Source organism: Polypterus senegalus, chromosome 5 (genome assembly GCF_016835505.1).
Source record: "Polypterus senegalus isolate Bchr_013 chromosome 5, ASM1683550v1, whole genome shotgun sequence".
NCBI lineage: Eukaryota > Metazoa > Chordata > Cladistia > Polypteriformes > Polypteridae > Polypterus > Polypterus senegalus.
In genome coordinates, this window is record NC_053158.1 from 74,041,261 (window position 1) to 74,063,288 (window position 22,028).

The following is a 22,028-nucleotide window of genomic DNA, read 5'->3' on the forward strand; positions in this document are numbered from 1 at the left end:
ATTCAGGGTAAGCAGAGGAGATGTCAGTTTTAAAGGGTAATGCTATTTTAAGAACAGTTTCCTTCTGTGGAATTTTAACCTCCTTTTTATGGATTATTTATTGATTTTTTAACCTCCACATTCATGACTTTTTGGAATTGTTTTTAATAAACGCACTATTTACTTTCGTACTTACCCCTTGCTGCATGTATGTGTCCTCATTTGGCGGCTCATCTCAGTTATGATTATCGACAGTGATGGGTCCAAGAGGCTCCTAAACAGAAGAGGGAACATGGAATCAGCCCGCAGCGCCACACTTGCATTTACTAATATTGGGCCAATACAGAGCTAACATGAAGAAAAATGTGAGGCAGACTCTCCAACCATTGTGCCACCTTGCTGTGTGCAAGATTTTGCTGTCTCAGTATGTTAATATGCTGCTATTAAAATGTTGCTGAATATAATAAATTTCAGAATATCTTCCATCTGGTTATGCCATTTTCTTCTGACTTCTGACGCCATGGGAGTGTAAATATTTAATTGCTTTTTAGAGGATTTCCTTATAAACAATATTTTTTGTTTCTTTATTGGGCAGCACTAATATTACCAGGCTCATGGGCGAACTTACGCGTGAGCAAGCTACGTAAAACTGACTGTGGGAGAAACAATCTTCCCTTAAATCTACACCAGCGTATTTCAAAGTTTGGCCCTGAGACTTATTTATCTTCATGGCGAAGCAAACTTTGAGGGGAAATTGCAGTCTCTTAAAGTCAAAGGGGAGGTCATTGGATATTAGAGGAATACGTGGCTGTCGCTCACTTTACCATCAGGGAGAAACAGAAACATCCCCTTCCTCATTCCACGCATGCGCGCTGTGTCGTTCGCAGAGAATACGGTTTTCCACACAAACATATTGGAGTGTCCCAATTCACCCCCTTCGAGATGAAATTTAAAAAAATCCTTTCTTAGCGGTTATCCATGTCAATATAGGAATGCACTGTCAAAATTTCAGCCCTTTAGGTCCAGCAGTTTGGTCTGTGTGTTGTCTGTCAGTTAGTCATGGAACTGTTTTATATATGGCGAAGCATACTTTGAGGGGAAATTACAGTCTCTTAAAGTCAAAGGGGAGGTCATTGGATATTAGAGGAATGCGCAGCTGTCGCTCACTTTACCATCAGACAGAAACAGAAACATCCCCTTCCTCATTCCAGGCATGCGTGCCGTGTCGTTCGCAGAGAATACGATTTTCCACACAAACATATTGGAGTGTCCCAATTCACCCCCTTAGGGATGGAATTTCAAAAAATCCTTTCTGAGTGGTTATCCATATCATTATAGGAATGCACTGTCAAAATTTCAGCCCTTTAGGTCCAGCGGTTTGCTCTGCGTGTTGTCTGTCAGTCATGGAACTGTTTTATATATATATATATACACTGTGTGCACAATTATTAGGCAAGTGAGTATTTTGACCATATCATCATTTTTATGCGTATATTCCAACTCCAAGCTGTATTAACTTGAATGCTTATTGGATTTAAGCACGTCAGGTGATGTGTATTTGTGTAATGAGGGAGGGTGTGGCCTAAGGAGATCAACACCCTATATCAAGGTGTGCAGAATTATTAGGCAGCTAGTTTTCCTCAGGCAAAACACGCCAAAAAAGAGATTTAACTGACTTGTAAAAAGTCTTTCAGAGGGATGCAGCACTTTTGGAATTGCTAAGATATTGGTGTGTGATCACAGAACCATCAAACATTTTGTTGCAAATAGTCAACAGGGTCGCAAGAAACGTGTTGAGAACAAAAGATGCAAATTAGCTGCCAAAGATTTGAGAAGAATCAAACGTGAAGCTACCAGGAACCCATTATCCTCCAGTACTTTCATATTCCAGAGCTGCAACCTACCTGGAGTGCCCAGAAGTACAAGGTGTTCAGTGCTCAAAGACATGGCCAAGGTAAGGAGGGCTGAAACCCAACCACCACTGAACAAGAAACATAAGTTGAAACGTCAAAACTGGGCCAAGAAATATCTGAAGACAGATTTTTTCAAAGGTTTTATGGACCGATGAGATGAGAGTGACTCTTGATGGACCAGATGGATGGACCTGTGGATCAGTAATGGGCACAGAGCTCCACTCCAACGTGGAGGTGGGGTACTGGTATGAGCTGGTATTTTTAAAGATGAGCTAGTTGGACCTTTTTACATTGAAGATGAACTCAAAATCAACTCCCAAACCTACTGCCAGTTTTTCGAAGACACTTTCTTCAAACAGTGATACAGGAAAAGACCATGATTTTTATGCAGGCCAATGCTCCATCACTTGCATCGAAGTTCTCCACTGCGTGGCCAGCCAGTAAAGGCCTTAAAGATGAAGGAATAATGACATGGCCCCCTTCCTCATCTGACCTAAACCCTATCGAGAACTTGTGGGCACTTCTTAAACGCTAGATTTAGGGGGGAGAAAAACAATACACCTCTCTGAAGAGTGTCTGGGAGGCTTTAGTCACTGCTCCACAAAAAGCTGATCGTCAACAGATCAAGAAACTGACAGACTCCATGAATGGAAAGGCTTATGACTGTTATTGGAAAGAAGGGTGGCTATATTGGTCATTGATTGATTGATTTATTTTTTTTGAAATGTCAGAGATGTTTATTTGTAAATTTTGAGGTGTTTGTTTATTATTCTCACTATAACAGATGAAAATAAACAAGTGAGATGGGAAAATTTTCATTTTTCCTTTAGTTGCATAATAAATCTGCACACTAATAGTTGCCTAATAATTGTGCGCACATATGTATTCCCCTGATGATGTTCACACTCACATTTCCGTTGTGAAACATTCAGGTTTCAGGTTTATTAACATTTTGGATTGACTGATAGCACTGTGTTTGTTCCATATTAAAATTAATCCTCAAAAATACAAGAGACAATGAATGCAACATAATGCTTGGAATTAAACATATGTAGTCAGCCCTCTTTGTCTGGTGGGCTAGGTTTCAGTTTTGACCCACTGCTGTTCTAAATTATTTTTTAAAAATTCCACAATATTCTTGAAAAAGAATATTTGAAATTCCCACATGCAGCAATGCCCACTAAATATCCACATGAAACAACATGCACAGGCTGATACTGCTGAGGCACAGCATGTCCAAGCCCAGCCAATCCTCAGTCCTGCTATATCCACCCTTGTCTTGGGTATACAGTTGTCTTTATGCCGTTATATAAGTCCTGAGCATCCACGGTTTTTGCACATCTCTGGGGGTCCTGCAAACATATACTGGCAGATAAGGCAGGCCTACCTGTATATAAAATGTAAGTGCAAGAACAAGTATTTGTCTGTCTCAGTGGCACTTTGATTCTGCTGTTGCACATGCTAATGGTTTTGTACATTTTGCAAGTACAGAGAAGGGAGAAAAGAGACTGTGTAGAATGATTGATGTCTTCAGTAATATAGTTGCCCTTCTAAGGCAGCATGCGTTATACCTCTTGAAAAAAGGCAACTATGTGCCAGTAATATTCTTTGCATATTTTACCACCTTATATAGTGATTTCGTGGTCCTGAGTTTAGCAGATTCAATATCTGTATTTTCTGTGACCAATGATTATAAAGTGAGCATAGACTGAGGCATATAGGCTTTCCTCAAAATTCTAATGAAGATAAGGCTTAAGTAAGCCTTCATTATTATAGCCCAAGTGTGTTGTTCCCACTTCAGGTCATCAGTGAATGTCATTATAAGACATCTGAAGCTGCAAGCCAAGGACTTTGGTATTCCTTCTGCTTCTTGAAATCTGTAATAATTTTGTTGGTTTGTGAACATTAGGGAGAGCATATTTTCTTGTTACCACTTCTCTATAAGCTGTCTTATCACTGTTGCTGATCAGGCCTATGATTGTGGTGTCATCAGCAACATTAATGATGTAGTTGGAATTATGTTTGGCTGCTCAGTCATAGGTGAACAAGGTGTACTACCCTGTTTCAGGATTAGTGTAGAGGAAGAAGGAAAACAGAAAATATTTGCAGAATTACATAATATGTATGCATTTAAATTTATGTTATTGTTTAAGATACTCTAGTATTAAAACCTCTTACTTCTGAAGTTATAGAAAATATTTTTTTTTTATTCAGTAGAATTATTGGCTTGTCAGTTTGCTTCAAATGATTTAATATTGGGCAGGATGAGTAGCATCTAAAACACTTAGAGCATATGTGCATATAGGTGTTCTGCAGCTATTTAATTCACCCTGATTAATCTACTCATTGTTTTAATAAGCTGTTTTAATTTTATCTTAAGGATAAGTTGAAAAAATCTGGATCTGCAAAATAAAAGCTAATAATATTTGTTGGTATTTCTCAACTGTAGGTACAATCAAAATGTTTCAATTCACCTTCAACTTGGAATATATATAACATGTTCAATTAATTTTGCCTTTTTAATTTGTTCAGGATTTTTTTATGCTTACTATTAAAAACACAGTCACAAACACAGTCTTTTAATAAACATTGTTTCCTCACTGTTAAAAATATATATGATAAATTATTCAGTATAAACAATAATTTTCAACTGAGGTGCTGCATCTAAGTAGGGGACCCAAATAATCTTCTAGGGAGCTGCAAGATGACTGAAAGTAATTAGAAAATAGTCAATTAAAGTCAAGCTGTACACCAGGGTTTCAAACATAAGGCCCATGGACCTTTTTAAAAATGGCTTGCTTTATCAATGTTCAGAACATTTCACACACAGCAAGCAATAGCTGTTTTTTTTCTGTAAGACCCCCTTTAAAATGTGCTCTATATATATATTGTATTAACTATCCACTATAGTTTAACTGGATTACGCTTATACCTGGCATTAAAATATGTATCCAGTGTCTGCATCATGCCCGGGTAGAGATTGGGTAGGCTCCCTACATACTCACAGTAATTTAGGGTTTACTGGTGGCTCGTGTTTATCTGCACAGCTCAGCACATCACAGCTACTTACCGGTAGTTAGAATGGAAATGGGCTGCTTGTAATGACCCAACATGAAAAAGTGAAAAGAAGGTGACATGTCTCACTACCATAAAGAACTTGAGTGTGTTAGCATAATGGCAACACAATTGTCTTTCCACCCATGTTAAATGCAGTTGTACTTGATGGAAGTGCTCCAATGGTGAACCCAGGGGATGTCAAAGTAGCTTCTGTAATTAAGTTATAAAAATTTCTGCAGTGACTAATTTTATGTTTTAAAAATAACTGATATTTTTTTAAATTTCAGAAATATGGAACCATTTTATTGTTAATTTAAAAAGTAATATTTAAGCCAAGAGATTAGTGAGATGCTTTTGTTTTTATCAGAAATATCTGCAGTGAAAAAATCACTATTTTTGCAATTAGTGGTTATTATTTATCTCTTTAAAATACCTACTCGTTTTATGTTATGATTAAGAAATTCAGGCACTGGTAAAAAATAACTTTTAATATTACTTTTTAATTATAGTTTAAAGAACACAGTGTAATAGCACTAGCTGCAAAGATGTTTTTGTTAATAAATGCAAACTGACAATCAAGCCCCTTTGTCAAGTATAGCAGCAAACTTACAATAGAATAAATATTGTGGCTTGTGTACTACTCTTTGGGACCTTGGAGTAATAAAGGTTGAGAACCACTGGTATATAAAACTCCAGCAGTGAAGTGCCATAATCTTATTCAAAGAATTGTGTGATTCAGGTAATAGTTGTTTGTCATTTGTATCCAAAACAAGACAATGGTGACATTGGATTTTGTTTACTGGATGTAATTCATAATAAATTTGTAAAATCAAAGAATATGTTTTGGCTCAAGGTTTCTATCAACTTTTTAGTCTTGTACCACAGTCTATACAAAATTGAATGGATTTTTTTAAACTTGCCTTAGAGCATCAAAGCGTTTATTTAGCATGGCTTAAAAGAGAATCCAACCACTTTCTCCTGCTTTATATTAATACTAGCCATGTGCGCCCAACTACGTTGCGCGTGTTAAAGTTGTCTGTGAAGGGCTCCCTGTTTAAACGTGGCTGCCAGTTGTGAACTGGGCCTTTTGTTGCACAGCATTATGATTTTTCATAAATGAAACAAAATTACAAAAGAAAACCCTTGGACATTGATTTGATAGGAACGGCCTACTCGGAATCACTGTCCGAATAGTAATTATGTGGTGCTGTGTGAGCATTACTGCTTCTGTCCGTTCACAGTCCGTCTCGTTTTCACAACGCTATCGTTTCCTCTCACGATGTCTTCTCAACCTTTCTCCAATCTCGCAGGTTGCTTTGTGGCAATCCAAAGAGTAAGGCAATAAAGACAGGGCAATGGTTATAAAAGGGGGACACATAGGTATCTATGCTCTTTAAAGCATAAATAGGGATCACTTCACTGACATGTGAGCAAGCCACGGCACAACTGTGAGACGCGCAGCACTCGCCGGCTACAACGTAACAATAATAATTTCCGGAACGTGCTGTTACGTTGTCATTCATTTTACCCACTGCCTTTCTTTCATTCATATGTTACGTAGGCACGTACCTTTTATCTTCGGCAGTCTCATTCTCTAACCAGGCCTCAGGAGCTAACCAGCGTAACACTGTCCACCACCCCTTTCGTTATTCCGGCACATTGTTGATATCCGTGTGCAACAACAACGTACTAAACTGGAAGGTGGTCTACGTATGCGTGGAATTCGCGGACAAACAAAGATCAAGATCTAAATGAAGATCTCTTTAGTTAATTTAAAGCACAACAATTTGTTTAGTTTGAATGTCTGTGTTTTGAGGTGTGACTGGAGTACTACAGTCTTCAGTAGTAAGCCTGGAGGAGATTCTTAATGCAATGCCTATGTTTTAGCTGTCTCTCTACTGCCATCTAATGCTTCTTCTGATTCATTCATGGACAAACAAAGATCAAGATCCAAATGAAGATTATATATAGACATTGTTTTGGTTTTAAGGGAGGTATAACCTATACCACTGGTCTCAAAATCTGGTCCTGGAGGGCTGCAGCAAAAACTGGTCACCAATTAAGAAAAGGGTTAGAATGAAAACCTTTAGCCACTGCAGCCTCCATGACTGGAGTTTGAGACCACTGACCTACACAACAGGGTGTTTTAGTAGAATTTTCTCAAAGCACATTGTTTGTCCTGAGATAACTTGAATCATTCATTGCTTTTTATTAGTTTTTGGCCATTGAATAATCTTTTGATATTTTCCAAAGGTGAGGGACAGTTTTAGTATCTGTTAACCACTGAAATTGCTTCTGAAAAGGGTGGAGTAATCAATAGATGCTCATAAGGTTTTACAACTGACTCTGTCTGTGTCATAAACTGTGCTGACTTTACACATAGGTGACAATTATGATCCACCAAAAGAGAAATTCAGATAATTTCCAAAACTATCTGATAACCAAGTGTTATACTGTGTTTTTGAGCTTTTAATTTATATTAGATAGAAATGTTATGTTTGCAGTAGGGGAGTGAAGCCATATTTGAGATTGTTTCATGTTTAAAATGTATTTTTGAATATATTAAAATGTAGCTTACAAAAAGTAAAACCTGAATGCTACATATCAGTATGCTTTATTTCTATGTATGGTTAACATATTGTTTTCATAATAAATGATTAATTAAACTTTTATCAAGCAAAAGCAAATTGTGTTGAAGATGAAAACTGTTTGGTTTTTAAATGCAGGTAAAAAGTTTTTATCAGTTAAATATGGAGTAAGTATACCTTATGCTTATGAATTAAGGGAATGCAGGATAGCCATTAACTCTGTCGCCAGATATAATAAGTAATTAGGCCTATGGCCTTTTTATTTAAAAGTTCTTTGTCACTACTCCAGTACCCAATAAGCAGAAATAACCCATGGCATTAAATGTGTGATTATCTACTTTACTTTGATTGAATCAGTTTGTGCTTGTAGGAAAGGTTTGTATTTATGAAAAGGTTAAGGCTGCTTTTCAAAAGCTGCTGTCAGCAAGATGCTAGGGAGTCAGACTCTCCACTGATTGAAACTAGAGAAATTTGCTTTCCATTGGAAAGAAAAGAAATGCTCTTTTTAAGAAGTTCTTTCAACACTATACTATTTTGAACATGTGGGGCATTAGGATATTTTTTATCAGAGTTTAAGCAGCAGTCCTCAAGGGTACCAGCTGTGTAATTTTAGAAGTTAAACAGTTACTGAGATGGATGAAAATATGTTACTTCACATACAATATTGCTTGGATGTTTAAAAAAACACATTTTTAAATAGGTTTTTATTGCACGTGGCCCATTTCCTTAAAATTTGACTGATTTCTTTCTCATTAGCATGTTTGTTCATCTTGCCAAATTCACAAAAGTTAATAAACTGTTACTTCAGCTACATTTCTTGTTTTCAAGCAGTCTACTACATATCACTTTTTATGTTCATAATCTGGTATATAAGCTCCACATGTGTTGAGGGTATATGTAGAACTATGTATATGATTTCCTAATAATCTGCTGTTATTTGAGCTCAGTAAAGGTGGCACAAGTGAGTGGGTGTGTAAGTGACCTATGTTGAAGTGGTGCTCCTTACACTGATGGTTCTTAATTTTCATCCAATATTACAAAGAGATATCCCATGTCCCTGTGACCCTGAACTGGGCAAGTGAGTTGGAATATGGATTGATGGATAACCCACATTATTATCTACCTTGTTTGATTAATTTTTAAAGATAACTTTGGAGAATCTATGACTTCTTTCTCTCCTTTACCCAGTTGTTGACAATAATTAAAATTTTACTGCTTGGTGTAAAAAGTTGATTTACTGTGTCTTAAGTATCCCTTAAAGAATTCCTTTAATGGTCTGTATATTTCAGATTTCCTGTTATCATATATAAAAATGTTGATGTTATTTTCTTTTAATAGCGGAGATATAAGAACAAATTTCACCTTATGTTTTGGCAGGTGGTGCATGGCAGTTTGCATTTAATGTAAAGTTTTACCCTCCAGATCCTTCCCAGCTTTCAGAAGATATCACAAGGTAATAAGCAGGAATGGGGAGGGTTATTAAAGTATATCATAAGATGATTTTGCTGCTGTAAAAATGGACGTACAGGAAAATACCTTCAGTTTAAAGTCTTTTGTTTATATATCAAACATAGTTGTTTAAGTTTCTTACTTTTATTTTAAATTATTTATTTAATGCATAATGACCCATTATGCTTGTTTCAGTGCAATGGTTTGGGATTATGTTTGATGTGAGGTTTATGTGTGCATCTGTATGGGTACATTTCAGCTTCTTCATCCCCAGTGCTTGCTGACAGCCAAGATAAACAGCTTTCCTCTGATCTTTTTTGGGAACTGCTTGATGTTATCATTGTGACTTTCTTTGCTGTTAATAAGACTGCTGTTTGTTTTTGAAGATATTTTTCTTGCTTGTGTCTACTGTTGTTTACTTTTCCAGTTACCCCTTGTTTTAGTTTTAAGAATGTCATAAAAAAACCTTTTAGTTAAGACTACCTGTTATTGTTGCCATAGAGTATGTCCTGCACCACATATCCAGAACACAACTGCTTATGACCACAAGTTTTAACTGGGTCATTCCATGTTAAATCAACCAACTGCCCACTCGCTTCAGACTCAAAAAATTCTGGAGGAATTACGATGTGTACCCATGTTAGTCAGGAGACACCCGGTATTTTTTTTTATATGCAAGATCAATACTTCCCAAGATGCAGCAGGTTTACCAAGGGTGGGTGGAGGGGGTGGCAATTTTATCTGGCCTCATTTTTTTCATCAAATTTCACAAGTCCATAGCTGAAGAATTAAACCACAAAGCAGGCTCAGACTTTGCACACTGGTACATTAATTAGTATAGTATGTGACAAAAAGTCAAGCAAAATGGCACCTTTTATTGGCTAACTAAAAAGATTACAATATGCAAGCTTTCGAGGCAACTCATGCCCCTTCTTCTGGCAAGATGTAATCCTGAAGAAGGGGTCTGAGTTGCCTCGAAAGCTTACATATTAAAATCTTTTTAGTTAGCCAATAAAAGGTGTCATTTTGCTTGATTTTTCACTACATTCATAATGACTAACATGGTACAACACCCTACTATAGTATGTGACGAAATTAAAATATTTGGTCCAGATGACCTAGCATTGTCAAAGCAGCCCCTTGAAATTGATTAAAATTTTATTTGAGTTTTTGACTTAACTATGTGTAGTAATTTATTTGAAAACACACATCGTTGTTAATTTAGACTTTAATCAATCTTTGTTTGTATTAATTCTGCTATTAGTGTTTACATGAGTGAATAGTGAATAAATATGGAAAACAACATCATTAAACAAAAGACTCTGTATACAGCTCTAGTTGCTGTCTTCAGGATTACTCTTCCTTCTTTATCCTGGCTCGTTGAGTCCTTTCAAATCTACTCTTTTAGTTTTACTTGTTAAGTGATATGGCCATTATACTGCGTGGGAATGGAAATGCACATTGCCATAGGTAGAGCTATAGACTTGCAAATTTGGATTCCACTGGTCTAAAAATATTCATGTACAGTATGTAAGTATGTGTGAAATATGACAATATTTGTATTTACTTATGGTGGAAGTATTTCCTGTAAAAGTTGTTGCAGCAGAGGGAACAATAGGTGGTTACTGACGCACATGCAAAAAAAAATGGTGATCATTAGGAAAGATAAGAACACAGCACTGGCAGGACACTTCTACTGATAAATGGATGTGCAAAAAAGCGTAGGGCGATAAGTGAGAGCTTTAGTATTTTAAAATAGTAAAATTTTGCTGTTTGCAGCAGCAAAACTACCTCTGATACCATGTCACCAGGGCTGTGGGTTTGGAATCAATTATTGGGTTACTGTAGTCTACATTTTTACCATATCCGACTTTGACTGAATATAAATTGTAATGTAATGTGTTAAAATTTCCACTTTCAATTATACTGATCTGGGGTGGGCTGGCGCCCTGCCTGGGGTTTGTTTCCTGCCTTGCGCCCTGTGTTGGCTGGGATTGGCTCCAGCAGACCCCCGTGACCCTGTAGTTAGGATATAGCGGGTTGGATAATGGATGGATGTGTAGGCCTCAGAAACACATATTTGTAACCAAAACAGACTTTAGTTTTTTTTTCCTTATTCAGGATACTATATGGGCTTTCCGAAAAAGCAATAAACAGAAAAGTAACTGTATCAAGGTTTGAACAGCAAATCTCTCAAATCCAAAAAATCGTTTTGGATTTCATTTTTAGAGGACCCTAACTGCATGTGGGAATGTGCAGATATTTAAAATATTTTTCATTCTGTCTACATTGTCCCTTCTTTCTCAAAACACAAACCTTACTCTTCTTATGCAAATCTTCATGTTTATTTTCCATCCTAAACATAGGCTAAATGTGTCATGTGTCAATCATTGAGTTTTCGCTCAGTAAGTTATCAAAATGTCAAATTTTTTTTCATATCAAATGAAAATGTCCTATTTCATGTTGCTGAATAGAGAATGTGATTCTCCGTGGCTAAAAGAGTACCTGATACTCGAGAATACCACTGTTACATTCCTACAGAAGATGGCAAACTCAAAGTCAACTTTGTGTCTGGTGAAAACAGATAATTGACTGTCCAAATATTCACCACTGAAGCAGCAGCTGAGATCCTGCCCATACACGATCACACCCCTGATGGATCAGATGCGTCTCTCACATTAAACCAGTGTCCTATTGGAGGTTATGTTGGGTGCATGTATGATAAAAACTGTTGGAGTGGTGTGATTTGTGACAAGAGTGAAGCAGAATTGTACATCCTGATATGTTTCATGCATCCAAACTATCCTGCACAGTTTCTCCATTAGCCACCTAGAAACGATCTTTGTTGGGAGCCATTACAGTGTATCATTGCACTGCTTAGTGCACCTACAACAGTCAGTGGGAGGCAGTATCATCTTGATCTCAAAGGCAATGATGCCCTACACTCTTTGAAACAGAAATGAAGTGGGTCACATTAGTGTTGCTGCAATTCCAAGATATTAACATTTCATTATACCTAGTGTTGTATTTAATGATAAATCTAGCTGTTGTTCTGCAGCCGTGTTGTTCATGTGTTGTACTTAATATGCCTTTGGTGATTTTTTTCTCCATTAATCCTGCACAAGTTTGTGATGAAGAACTTGATGATAATCATTACTGACAAATGTTGAATTTAATCTAGTTTTAAAATGGAAAATAAAAATGAAAGATTCACATTTGAAAAAAAAGACTTATATTTTGAAAAAGAAGGGGCCATGTAGGATACAGGAAAATAATGTTAGAAATGTCCCACAGTGCATTAAGCTGGTCTGAAAATTAGACCCAAAATTATTTTTTTCACATTTGAGAGGTCTGCTTGTTTGAAATACCTGGGTAGGTATCTATGAAAAAAAATTTCACCAGGCTGTAGAGATAGAAGTATGCTTTCTGAAAGTCCAAAGATACAAAATATTTTTTTTCCAATTTTGAAAATCTGCTTTTACCAAGTGGTGTCATCTGGACCAAATATTTTGTTTTCGGTATTATATCTATAAAGTTACCAGTGTGCAAATGTGAACCTGCTAGACGGTTTAGTTCTTGAAATATGGTTTTGTGCAATTGATGAAAAAATAAAGCCATGTCAAATTTGATACCCCTCTCCCCTCAAAACATTGGCTGTATCTTGGAAAGTATTGCTCTTACATCAAAATATTTTTTCAAGGTGGCACCTGGTAACATGGGTACACCTGGTATTTTTTTCAGAATTTTTTTTAAACTGAACTGCGTGGATTTCTGGAAAATTGGTTGATTTTACATGGAATGACCCAACTGCAATAAGACTTTTTTAATCTTCAGAAGTAACTTTTGCAGCCTTATTATTCACAATACCCAGTATAGTACAATTTCTCCTTCCTTTTCTGTCTCCACACCTCCCTATGTGAGCTTTGTCCACCTCTACTTCCAACTCTGACTCAACTGAGGTTGAGGCACTTCCTTGCAAGCTAGATACAGGAGTACTTCCGATGCAACAGTATCACATTCCAAGAAGCTTTTTCAAACAGAACCTCTACAGGATTTGGTAGACTGGCTCCCTAGCAACTTGATCCAGCTGTGAGAAAATTCCCGAACAGGGCTGCCCGTTGAAACAGCAACTCCCAAGCAGCCTTGCATGTGTCTAAATGGGATCTCCACCTGAGTAATGCTGTCACCCAGTGTAATGGAATAGCCCATTACTCCTGGGTAGTCCAACAGTCTTCTGTTGTCCATTTATTATATTGGCCTCTTGGCTTGGTAATCAAATCTTATCAGTCCACACAGATATATTTTATTATGGTCAATAAACCTTGATACAGTCAATCCTCAACTTTTGCGGGGGTTACATTCCTAGGAAACTATGCAAAAGTTTAAGATGCGAATGTTAATACATTGAAAATATTGGAAATAGGGGGTTAGGTTCCAGCAACCACCAAAATCTGTAATCTTTCACTAGAGCTTGCTCAAAATAGTCTTGTCTTCATAGAAATCTTTATAACAAATTACTATTTTTGATATTATGCACTTTTCATAACACAGTAACCATGAAATAACCCATAAATGCAGTACACAAAATGTAGTTGGTAACAAAACATTTTTTTCTCAGTAGTCATGTGACCTTTTGTGCTAACATCTCCAAAAAAAACTTTAGTCTGTGCTGTTGGAAGACACCAAAGCTGGTGAGGTCTCCGCATCCCCTCCAGAACACTGTCCTTTATGGTTGGTAGATGGAGCTGGAGATTGTGAAGGATGCACCAAAGGCTCTGTTGTAGGCACGGAGCTGGACAGTTTGACATTTATGGCAGAGCAACGGGCGCTGAACAGGCTCCAGTCAATCATGAAGAATCCAATGCATCCAGTGAACAGTATCATCACCAGACAGAGGAACAGCTTCAGCAACAGATTGCTGTCACTGTCCTGCTCCACTGACGACTTAGGAGATTGTTCCTCCCCCACACTATGCGACTCTTCAGTTCCACTCGGGGTTTGGGTGGTAAACGTTAACACTACACAAGATTATAGCTCTTCACCTTGCATTTTTTAACTTGCACTGTGCTTTTATTGCTCTTTAATATTGTTTTTATCAGTATGCTGCTGCGGGAGTATGTGTATTTCCCCTTGGGGATTAATAAAATCTATCTATCTATCTATCTATCTATCTATCTATCTATCTATCTATTGTGACAGATTAGGGCTGTATCGCTCCCTTGAACCCATGTCCAAAACTCCAGACACCAGATAAAAGTCCAAATGATGACTTTATTTAAATGCCACAGTGCACAAAGCACCCTCTCCTCCACTATACTCATACAAATCACAATTCCAAATACAATAAACCAATCCTCCAACTCCCAGACGTGTTGCCACCCTTCCACCTAGCTCAGCTCACCGTCTGGGAGCTCCCACAGTCCTTTTATCGTCCCTGACCCGGAAGTGTTCCCAATCCCCATGCCACGTGATTCTTTATCACTTCCAGGTCAGGTACAAGTTGTTCTTCTCACCCCAGAAGCACGTCGCTCTTCCTATGACGCACTTCCAGGTTATAGGGCACGAATGATTCTTCAGTCCTCCCTGCAGCTCCCTCTTGTGGCCCCTGCGGTATCCAGCAGGGTCGAGTATAAAAACTACGTAGTCCATGACTCCATGCTGGTCTTCGGGGCACCTCCATACTGCAGGGAGGGCTCCATCTGGCAGCCTGGGGGTATTGGCCGGGTTGACAAGCCGGCCATATACCACACTATCTATCTATCTACCAGCTTGAAATAATCCATCAGTGATTTCTTCTTCATGTGCTACATGAGATCCATAAGGGTCGTGGCATGTGGGACCATAGCAGAGGCGACTTGATGTTTAACCTTGTGGCTGTCTTTGATGATATAATCAGCAGCCTCAATGTCTCAAGTCAAATGATCGATTTACTATCTCCAAACTCAATGCCGACGTGGCTGTCATCATTACGGCAGGAAGTTTATCTAACACCTTTATTTTCTCAGTGAGCTGCATCATTGATTTTATAATGCTTTGGCTTAGGGTCTGTAGGACTTGCACTATGCTTTGGGGATATAATTGCAACGCAGTGCTTTTTTTTTAAGCAAAACAATGAAAATGTGCAAGAAATGGGTACCTACAGTGGTGTAAAAAACTATTTGCCCCTTCCTGATTTCTTATTCTTTTGCATGTTTGTCACACAAAATGTTTCTGATCATCAAACACATTTAACCATTAGTCAAATATAACACAAGTAAACACAAAATGCAGTTTTTAAATGATGGTTTTATTATTTAGGAGAAAAAATCCAAACCTATATGGCCCTGTGTGAAAAAGTAATTGCCCCCTTGTTAAAAAATAACCTAACTGTGATGTATCACACCTGAGTTCAATTTCCGTAGCCACCCCCAGTCCTGATTACTGCCACACCTGTTTCAATCAAGAAATCACTTAAATAGGAGCTGCCTGACACAGAGAAGTAGACCAAAAGCATCTCAAAAGCTAGACATCATGCCAAGATCCAAAGAAATTCAGGAACAAATGAGAACAGAAGTAATTGAGATCTATCAGTCTGGTAAAGGTTATAAAGCCATTTCTAAAGCTTTGGGACTCCAGCAAACCACAGTGAGAGCCATTATCCACAAATGGCAAAAACATGGAACAGTGGTGAACCTTCCCAGGAGTGGCGGCCGACCAAAATTACCCCAAGAGCGCAGAGACGACTCATCCGAGAGGTCACAAAAGACCCCAGGACAACGTCTAAAGAACTGCAGGCCTCACTTGCCTCAATTAAGGTCAGTGTTCACGACTTCACCATAAGAAAGAGACTGGGCAAAAATGGCCTGCATGGCAGATTTCCAAGACGCAAACCACTGTTAAGCAAAAGAACATTAGGGCTCGTCTCAGTTTTGCTAAGAAACATCTCAATGATTGCCAAGACTTTTGGGAAAATACCTTGTGCACTGATGAGACAAAAGTTGAACTTTTTGGAAGGCAAATGTCCCGTTACATTTGGCGTAAAAGGAACACAGCATTTCAGAAAAGAACATCATAACAACAGTAAAATATGGTGGTGGTAGTGTGATGGTCTGGGGTTGTTTTGCTGCTTCAGGACCTGGAAGGCTTGCTGTGATAGATGGAACCATGAATTCTACTGTCTACCAAAAAATCCTGAAGGAGAATGTCTGGCCATCTGTTCGTCAACTCAAGCTGAAGCGATCTTGGGTGCTGCAACAGGACAATGACCCAAAACACACCAGCAAATCCACCTCTGAATGGCTGAAGAAAAACAAAATGAAGACTTTGGAGTGGCCTAGTCAAAGTCCTGACCTGAATCCAATTGAGATGCTATGGCATGACCTTAAAAAGGCGGTTCATGCTAGAAAACCCTCAAATAAAGCTGAATTACAACAATTCTGCAAAGATGAGTGGGCCAGAATTCCTCCAGAGCGCTGTAAAAGACTCATTGCAAGTTATCGCAAACGATAAATTGCATTTATTGCTGCTAAGGGTGGCCCAACCAGTTATTAGGTTCAGGGGGCAATTCCTTTTTCACACAGGGCCATGTAGGTTTGGATTTTTTCTCCCTAAATAATAAAAACCATCATTTAAAAACTGCATTTTGTGTTTACTTGTGTTATATTTGACTAATGGTTAAATGTGTTTGATGATCAGAAACATTTTGTGTGACAAACATGCAAAAGAATAAGAAATCAGGAAAGGGGCAAATAGTTTTTCACACCACTGTATTTAGTCTACAATGGTGGACTGAACAAGACAGCTATTGTATCCAATTCAGTTCTTCCTGGCAAAAATGTCAATCAAACCTCGAAATCTGTAATATTTCAAAGAGGTTGGTAGGCTGGGAGCATGCGTTGATACAGCTTCCTGCTGCACCCATCACACAACGAACCACCCGGATTGGGACCCAAGTGCAGCCTTGTAAGTTGTGACACCTCAGCAACAGATTGGAATCATGTGAGGTTTTTAACAGTAGCTGGAGTGCCAATCCTCCCACCAACCCCCAAGTTTTCCCCTGCAAGTTGCAAGACCTGCTTGCAGTACTGGATACAGGTTAACTTCATACCCAGGATGAAAACAATTGCAGATTAAGGACCTTGCTCAAGAGCCTAGCAGAGTAGAGTCACCTCTGGCATTTACTGGATTCAAAACAGCAACCTTCTGATTGCTGGGGCAGATCTGTAGCCTCAGAGCCACCATTCACTCCACCCATATCACAATCCGGGCTTGTGCAGGAATCAATACTAGTGCACACCCATCCCTATGGATCAGTTCAAGGTCCAAATTCCATTCACTTAAAAAATAAATAAATAAAAGGTTATTACCACTCCACAAACTTGAGCCTCTCAATTTTTTCTTTACTGCACATAGCCATATAAATAGCCGTGAATGGGCAAGGTTGCCAACATGGAAGTAAAAGCAAAGGTTACAAATAAAAATCGACTGCATACTTGAAAGTTGCAAAATTTAAACATGCAAATGTTGAGGATTGACTGTATGTACTATTGTCACAGTGGTTTTGAATAATGTGGTGGCAGCCATTGCTAATCAAGCTTAAACATTGTCTGATACACAATTAAAATCTATTTAGAACCATTATGAACAATGCAGGCTCATATTATGAACTCGTACAAGAATTTTAGTCATAAATTCTTTATCATCCGAGTATGGTGCATGCATCATAACCAGACCTATTTTAGTTTTCTTTACTTTTCCCATCACCCTTTAGTGTTTACTGTTGTCTCAGTAGCTGTGAAATTTATTGCCCTGTGGATCAGAATTTCCACTCTTAATGTCTTGTTACAGATGGAGTTCAATATTTTTAAGTGAAACTGGTTTCTCCTAATTAAATGTACTTCTTGCAGAAATATTATATGTGTTCTCATGGAGCTGAAACATGAGAGCAATTTTCTTTTTAGCACATGATTGAGATCTTTAACATTCCAACCTAGTAACCGTAATGAGCAATAAGTATTCTATGGACTATTTTTCCTATAGTTCTTCTTCCTGTGTGTAAGCAAAAAAATAGCATCTCTCCAGGCTCATTAGTTTTCTGAGAGATTTTATTTTACATGTCTCTAACCCCACTGTCAGTTGTAACATTCTGCCAACTATTACACTTAAAATATGGGCATTGAAGACAATGTATATAACTATTGCCCCATCCAGCCTAGTCCTAGTCCTTTGACAGGCCAGTCTCTGTCAGAATTAATTGCTGAGATTTTCAGGATTAATAAAGAATAAGCAAACTAACATAGTGACACACTATATAAAAAAGGTTGCCACTAAAAACAGAATTTAATCTTTAAAATACAGGAGAAGCAGAAGAACCAGTGTCTTAAGTGACAGTATTCTTATAATGAGTACGAAGAAAAAACTAATAAGATTTCAGCTCTACAAATATATAAAAAGAAAGGTGTAAAACAGAATAGCAGAGATCAAAAATGTACATGGGACAAAATATAATCAACATATAGTGTATAGTGGGCAGCTGTTATGAAACTTTTGATACCTGTTAGACATAGAGTACACTCTCTCAGCAACTAGGTTCCAGGCGTTTTAGTGTGTCTAGACAAAGAACTGTCATTTCATAGAGTAGAATGGGAATATCTCTTTAGGTTTTTGCACAAATTTGGGTTTGGTCCAGATATTTGCATCTAGATCAAGTTGCATTATTCCAGCCCAGAAGCCTACATAAAGATAAACAGTATAAACTCATCTTATTTCAGATTACAAGTTGGAATCTGACAAGAAATCCCACAGTCACCAATGAGTGTGCTATCCAACTCCAGGCCATTTGGCTTCAGCAAAACAGAAATATAGGAAATTATAAGGAAGGGAAGGAAAAAAGTTTGGACGTGAGCATCATTAGGTTTTGCGCCCTAGGAACCAAGTTACCTGAACTATTCTATAATATTTCAGTTATTACTTACTGCTCTGATGATTATCTTTCTGATCATAAAATAGGTCATTATGATAGCAATTGACGAGAAGAACTCATAATTAATTGAAGAATTGCGGTATTAGAGGGTTCCTCTAGAGTGCCTCTTTCTCTTTCATGGTTTTGTTCAAAAACTAATCAGCACATCGTCATATCATAACAAGCTTAAGTTTCACGTTTGGTATTTTTCCGTCCAGCCGTTTTAGCTCTAGACCTTCCTCAAGAAATTTGTGACACACAGACAGACACACACACACACATCATTGAGATATCATTGTTTTCTGTATCGGGGACCCTAAAACGTTGAGATCCATCGAAAACTGGAGATTGAAATTTTTGACGAATTTAAAGCTTTCACTCCTCCCCATAGATAACAGGTTATGGTGGGAGAGTTTGCAAAACAAAAAAATATATCCGTGTGGACAATATGGTTATGTTTATCACCAAGTCAAATATGTCATTGCTGGTCTTTAAATGTATTACGATTTAAAATTAATATAGAAAAAAGGTCTTGTTTTTCCAGTTGATTGTTTAGCATGTCATAGTATATCTGCTGAATTTTTCAGAGCAGCTCAAGTATTTGGGAGTTACAGTTACAGTGAAATTTCAAGATCTTTGTAAAAACACAATTTTAGCCCTAGCTTAATTTACCTAAAATAGTTATACTCATTCATATAATCATTAACAAATCCTTTTTTTAACTCAGTTATAAGCTCAAATATAAGAAAGGCGAAAAGAGTACATACTGTATTAGAATGATCTTACTTTCAGCTACACCAATGGTTTGTGAATATTTGTAATTTAGAACAATAGAAAGAAGAAGAATGTACTGAATGCACAGCTGCCTGGTTAGATACATGCAAGAACTCCTACTTTGTATGCTTTTCTTTCTGCTCCTGTCGTTAATAATTATCAACACCTTAACTAGTGATAACACACTCTAAATATGGAACCAGTGTAGAAAACACTATAAGGAAGACAGACTACTGTCTACTGCTCCATTACAAGATAACCCTCAGTTCCACTGTATGTGACATTATAAACATTTTAGGCATCTCAGCTTTTAGAAATCTTCATATTGACAAAATATATTTTGTGTCCATGATTACTGTATATTCTAGGTTTATTTTACTAAATAAGATGCAAAATGTTGCAAGAAATAGGAGACAGAATGGTCGCTGCACAAGCGAATCACATGTTAAGAGGCTGGCTGCCACCTCTTAGACAAAGTGTGTAGTTCAGCGGTTCTTTAATGAACTGTAACTATTTACAAAATTTAAATTATTATAAAAAATGTGTGGGTATATTTATTGATAATAAACAACAGAAATGAATAATATTTGAAATACAAAAAAAAATCCAATAAAACACTAAGTGTTAAACATAAAGCAATCAAGACATGGTGCAGTTTTGCAGATGTAGATATGATTGTGGTGTAATTAATTAGTGTCAATCAAGTCTGAAGATAACGTCCACTTTGATGGCTGAATAGGCCTGTCCTGGACCCACAAGTCCTATTGCAGATTTGACATATATATGTGGTAGCAGCAACCATGGGTGTGTTCCTCCTGGGACTCCTCAACCACGCACTCCTGCCTGACCCCTGTATGTACAAAGGAAGGGTAGGACTCTTGTCTTCCTGTTGTCACCTGAGCAGTCATTCTATCATAAAACTGGTGGAGGATGTTAACAAAATTGTAATTTGCAACAAAAGTTCACTCTGGACAGTGTTGAAGGCTTTGGAGAGGTCGACAAACGCCATAAATGGGTCATTGCATTGTTCCTGGCACATATCCTGAAGTTGTAGGGCTATGAAAATCATATCAGCCGTGCTCCTGTTTTCCTGAACCTGCACTGTGATTTAAACAGCATTGATTCTGTAATGTTGTTGATCTGCCTCTGAAGATTCACCCATGCTGTTGCTACAGATGACGCTGTCACCCTTCTTTTTATAAATAGTGACAATATTAGCATCCCTCAATTGTTGTAGGATGCTCTGATCAGGCCAGACATTGGTGATATATTAGTGTAGAGTCCTTGTACAGAGGTGTGTCCTCCTTGATTTAACAGCTCTGCAGGTATTTCGTCAACACCAGGAAACTTACTGTTTTTAAGGGAACTGAAAACTGACAGAACCACCGAGAATGTTGGAGATTAGTTGAGATTGTAATTGGGAGAAAGCTCAGGCAGCTCATCCAGAATGGTGAAGTCTTCATTAGAGTACTGATTAAGTAGGGTATTAAAATGTTAAGCCCACCTCAGCAGAATGCTATAAGACTATAGGGCCATCTGCTGTTTTGAGGGAAGTGATGCGGCGATTTCTTGGAACATAATTAGCTATGATAGCATTATAAAAATTATGCATGTCATTTCCGTCGGAAGTGATTGAACTTCCAGTGCCTTTTTTGTCGACCACTTACTCTGTATGGTCCAAATAGCCCTCTGTACTTAGTGTCGAAATCTGTCTTTGCTGCCTGATTGTACTGATTGAATGTTTTCTTTAGAGTAGCCTGGTGGGCTTTATGCATGTTCTTCAGCAGATCATGCACAATCTCCGAATTGTTATCGTTCTTGCTTTTATAGTTTATGGTTCAGGCTGCTGACTCATAGAAAGTAGAGCTGATATAAACCCACTTCTAGTCCATGTTGTTCAAGGAAGGCTCCATTTCTTTAGTTTCTGAGCTAGGGTGCGACAGAACTTATTTCTTATATTAATGTTTGCCAGGCAACTGCAATCTAGTTTTCTCCCATTGGGCCCTCACCTCTGCATAGGGGAGTGCACTTTAATTTGTGTCTTGGTGATAATGATACGGTGAGCTGTCCAGCATTCTGCACCTCTCATCATCACAGATGATGAAAACATCTCTGATGTCACTATGTTTCACTGTAACATAATCATTCAGATACCAGTATCTAGAGCAAGGTTGCATCCATGATGTCTTATATTTATTTCTTATGACCAGGTCAGAGCACAGAGCAAGTAAACTCATACTATTACTATTTGCACTAGCCTGGCCAATAGCATGTCTACTTGTTATTCTGTCCCACTCAGGCATTAAAATCCCCAAGCAAGAAGATTGT

The 22,028-nt window shown here is 37.8% G+C and overlaps 1 protein-coding gene across 14 annotated transcripts in view; it reads left to right on the top strand.

The window, feature by feature from the left end:
- Positions 1 to 22,028, top strand: part of epb41l3a (erythrocyte membrane protein band 4.1-like 3a) — a 292,145-nt gene that overhangs the window by 175,818 nt on the left and 94,299 nt on the right. For all 14 annotated transcript variants that reach the window (XM_039754817.1, XM_039754815.1, XM_039754816.1 and 11 more), the window contains one exon: positions 8,915 to 8,990. In XM_039754817.1, coding sequence (XP_039610751.1) covers positions 8,915 to 8,990 — 76 coding nt within the window. The remainder of the gene's footprint in view (positions 1 to 8,914; positions 8,991 to 22,028) is intronic.